This window comes from Bactrocera latifrons, unplaced genomic scaffold (genome assembly GCF_001853355.1).
Source record: "Bactrocera latifrons isolate USDA-ARS-PBARC rearing strain unplaced genomic scaffold, ASM185335v1 scaffold_1364, whole genome shotgun sequence".
Lineage (NCBI taxonomy): Eukaryota > Metazoa > Arthropoda > Insecta > Diptera > Tephritidae > Bactrocera > Bactrocera latifrons.
This window is the reverse complement of record NW_017534813.1, coordinates 3,986-8,676: the sequence shown is the minus strand read 5'-3', so window position 1 is coordinate 8,676 and position 4,691 is coordinate 3,986. Positions and strand designations below refer to the sequence as shown.

Sequence of the window (4,691 nt, the reverse complement as noted above, 5' to 3'; positions counted from 1 at the left end):
TAGTTTTTTGAAAAACCGAGATTTCAAAAATAATTTCGTATATATACATATGTATTTATATTATTAGAAGAGAACTCTTTTAAGTAAATAAGAGTTTAGAAATGATATAAAAAACTAATCGCTTAAATTTGATTTAATTATTTATTAATGGCCGGAGATATTTTATGTATTTTATTTTTCTATGTATATTTCTATTATATACATATATGTATTTTATGTTCAGATGTCCTATAGGGTATACCAAATACCAATATTAGGATATTTTATTTACATATTATGTGATAATGAGCACTCGTTTTAGAGATCACTGCACTTTGTGCATATCCATGTATGTACATATGTATTACACTTTTTTTTTACACAATAATGCTTGCTTTTGTTGATCAAAATCAAGGGGGATTGCGGGACATATGTCAATGTGGACTTTGAAGCAGTAGCGTATCTACATATGTGACAATACATATGTACAAATATTTAAGTATGTTATCAAAATCCTTTTTTTGTTATATTTATTGTTATAAATTGTATATATTTGTTATATATGAGCCCGTATGTGCATATATATACGCATATAKATATATATGTACGGATATATATCTTCGTACGAAAAAGCCACGAAATGAGAATTAACCAACCACAGGTAATTTTTTCAAAATTACTTCTTCGTGTGTAATACTGCGCCGCATATACATGTGTATGTATGTATGTTCGTAGTGTCAAGAAGCCGCGAAAAGAAAAAAAATCTTTTAATTTTAGGTGTATGCATGTGTATGCATATATTTTTAAATATTAAATTTGCTACAATAATAAATGAGCAACTTATGCTCTCTGTATGTAATATAAATATGTAATATGGGACATACATGTATGTATGTATGTATAACGTAAATGATGTTATTTTAACATATGCTTTTTTTTATGTTTGCTTACGATTGCCGTAGCTTATTTTAGCAATCCTGCTTATAATTTCTTAAGTATAAGGGGTATTGCTGGAAATTTCTGCAAGTAAATACTTGAATATTTTGTAGTTTTGATAGGTTTTGTGTTATGGCACAACGGTTATCATTTACCGGCAATCAATAATCTGTTATATACAGTTCCACTTTTTTTAGTTTAAATACAAGATAATTTAATGCCAAAGATAGTAAACTTTGCTTCAATTCCATACGACTTTTAATCGCTCATATATGTATCTGCTAGACCCTCGGTCATTATTTCCCTTTTAGCTTCGAAAATATTTCGAATTTTCATCTAAAACTTTTCGAACATATTCTTAGATTATATTTAAAGAGATTTAAGCAAATCAAAAAATAAATCTGTAGCAACATGTTGCGATACTAACATATAAATGTATACATACAAAGTGAGTCTTATGTATATATATGTACGTATAGATAAGCATAAGGACAGAAACAATTGTTGAGAGTGAAAACTCTTAAAAATTTCTCAATCATATATTAGTAACTAAAGTCTATTGGCCTCTTCCTAAATGAATACAAAGAACTTGCATATATACGTACAAAAATAAATATTTACATAAACATATCCTATGTATATTTCGTATACAATTGTACCGCGAAAAAAAATTTAAAAATAAATAAGAGAGTGAAGATTTTCTCACAAGAGGCAGTGGCAGTTAAAGTAGCGAATTCCATTTACTTACAACATCTATAATACATTTTAAATTTCTTAGCATTCTTCAGTATTCTTAAGAACTTTCTCAAATATACTAGTGATTACTCCCTGGAATTACGGTTTATGTTTAACTAACTAAAATGAATGACAATGTAAAAGCAATTAGAATACCTTTGGAAATATGTACTAAGGCCACAGACATATATAAAAGTGCGTATATGAAACAAAATTTCAATTTGGAATTGGATGATTCAGTAGATATTCCATATCACGCCAGAGAAACTGCACTGCCATTCACATATGGCGACATATCTGAGGGATTAACACAAAGTCAACTGAAGCACGTTGAGAGTATTTTTAACAAAGCACAATTTGAAAATGATAAACAGCCGTTTTTAAAGGAGACAAACTCTTTATATAATTTAGGGGAGACAGCAATGATTCAAGATGTATATTTAAAAAAGAAAATTGTCAACAAAGAAAAGCTTCAACAAAGCAGTGTCAATTTAATTAATAAAAACAAACAGATAGGGAAACGTGGGCTTCTCTCAGAGAACAAATTAAACAATAATATAGTGCGAAGTGGAAACTATACTCGTAAGTTATCCGAAAATGTCCATAACAGGATAATTTTGGAACAAAATGAAATTAGTAATGAGTTATTAAATACATCACATAACGATTTAAATTTTAATAGATGGAATTCAAAAGATCAACCTATCACAGAAACTAAGGATCTAAAAAGGTGTCAAACACCTAGTTTCCCATGTGAGGAATTCGCAAACTTTTCAAATCGTTCGATTAGCYCCTCTCCAACGTTCAGCCCACAAATTTGTAGTACCAATGTAAAAAATAAAAAAGAATACAAAATAGTAACGGAAAATATCACAAACACAAATACAAATTTTGCAAAATTTGCTAAAGATACATCAAACTTTTGGTATAAACCACATATTACAAGAGAAGAAGCATTAATAATTCTGGGCAATGCTAAGCCAGGATCATTCATCTTACGTAATTCAACTACATATAAAAATTCGTTCGGTCTAGTGCTTCGTGTTTCACGGCCACCCGTAAACTTAGCTGTAGTAACTGATAACAGTGAGCTCGTGCGCCATTATTTGTTAGAGCGAACTACTTGCGGCGTAAGATTAAAGGGTTACCATAACGAACCAGTTTTCACTTCTCTCTCCTCCTTTGTTTATCAACACACTGTAGATAAATTGGCACTGCCATGTAAATTAATTATTCCAAAAACGGATTTCTCTTTATCATCTGGACAAGCTAATTTAAGGTTAGTTCAAGAACAATTGTTAGCACAAGGAGCAGCTTGTAATGTTCTTTACTTGTTTAATTATAACACGGAATCACTCACTGGAGATGAAGCTATACGGAAAGCATCAAATGAAATGTTTCTCCAATTCAAGTATTTAAAACCCTATGAAGTCCACTTCAAAGTGTCTAAATATGGTATTACGTTAACGGATAATAAACGTTTATTCTTTTTTCGTCGCCACTACTCTGTCCAAAATATTTCTTATTTCGGTCTTGAATCAGAAAATAGGCTGTGGAAGATTTCGCATGGTGATTCCGAAGATATGTTTAGAGCTATATTTGCTTTTGTAGCACGTTCGTTGGCTGGTGGAAAGGACAATCAATGCCATATTTTCTGCGATCTTTCTGTAAAACAGCCTGCGTCCGCAATAATTTCATTCGCCCAGAAGATATTACCATTGACTATACTTGGTAATAAAATAATATGAAAAATAAAAAAAGATATTTTTCATAGTAGAAAATAAAAAAAGATATTTTTCATAGTATAAAAATTATTTATAATTCGAGTCTAGAATTTATTTATTTTTTATGACTACATTTATTTATAACTTACTTACATTATACGTATACATAATATTCAATATTCGTTCAATAAATTTGTTGAGTTATACAATTAATGAATGTAATATATTTCCAATCGCTTTAAAGGACAGAAAGTCATTTGTTTTCGTTAGAAAAACGAACATAAATTGAAGCAAATCAAAACATAAAAGAAACTATAATGTTTTGCGCAATTAACTTTATTAAATAGTTGAAGTCAAATAAAACAACTAAAATGTTTATAATCGATACATTTTATGTTTTCTAAACCTATTCTTTCAAGACTAGTTTTGTTATTCTTTGCGGCGTTTATACAAATCCGCATGTAAAAAATAATTGGATAATAATTATAACTTTGGAATGAAAAATAATGTAATAATAAAATTAATTTTATAATTTGCCATAGAAGGGAACGAAATCACATGKGACTTTAATAAATAGTAAAGGTAAATAAAAATCAAAACAATACAATCTTCCTTAATATAGACACAAACTATCAACGAATTATTATTTTTTGTTTTTTTTTTTGTATAGCGAGCTGACCTATGTACMTTAAAATTTATTTGCTTAAATAACCTAACATTAGAATATTGAATCTAACAAATTGTGTTTTATTTCAAAACAAGTTGTAGGGGAGAATGATAATTGTAATATACTTCAAATACACATATATCATTTGATCAAACCGAAAAGGAAAAATAAAATAAAATGAGTACTACTTTTTATTACATAACATGTTTTTCATCTTTTTCGAAATAAATATTTTGATAAATATAAAAATAAATTATTAAATATTTGCAAAATGTTACATATAAAGTTATTACAAAACGTAAGAACTAAAATGACCATTCGAAAGAATGTAAACAAATTTTGGTGGTCTGAGTCATTACTATCGCTGCTTGCTGGCGGGTCAAGTTGTTCAAAATAATTTTTGCGAAAGAAAATTATTTTTGCTTTCAAATGACGTCACCTCCAGATGGACGTAATTCTACAAGGTGCTTTCCAAAGTAAACAAAACTTTTTGAATCTAGCGCCTCTTGGTGGCTCAAAAATAACCTTTCGATGTTTTTTGGAAAATTAAAACTTTGATTCTGTTTGYAGATTATTTTTATTTCGTCTTTTACATTTTTTTACATCAAGTCGATAATATGATATCATGTAAACGGCAGCCGCCACAGTTG

At 28.9% G+C, this 4,691-nt stretch overlaps 1 protein-coding gene across 2 annotated transcripts; it reads left to right on the top strand.

The window, feature by feature from the left end:
• Nucleotides 1-1,694: 1,694 nt before the first annotated feature.
• Nucleotides 1,695-3,440, top strand: LOC108965198 (tensin-3-like). Of its 2 annotated transcripts, none has more exons than XM_018927432.1 (2): nucleotides 1,695-2,780; nucleotides 2,854-3,440. In XM_018927432.1, exons 1-2 carry the CDS (start codon nucleotides 1,776-1,778, stop codon nucleotides 2,878-2,880), a joined length of 1,032 nt encoding a protein of 343 aa, XP_018782977.1. In that variant the 5' UTR covers nucleotides 1,695-1,775; the 3' UTR covers nucleotides 2,881-3,440. The 2 variants fall into 2 exon arrangements, with proteins under 2 accessions (XP_018782977.1, XP_018782976.1); XM_018927431.1 differs by having other exon boundaries at nucleotides 1,696-1,845; nucleotides 1,913-3,440.
• The last annotated feature ends 1,251 nt before the right edge of the window (nucleotides 3,441-4,691 follow it).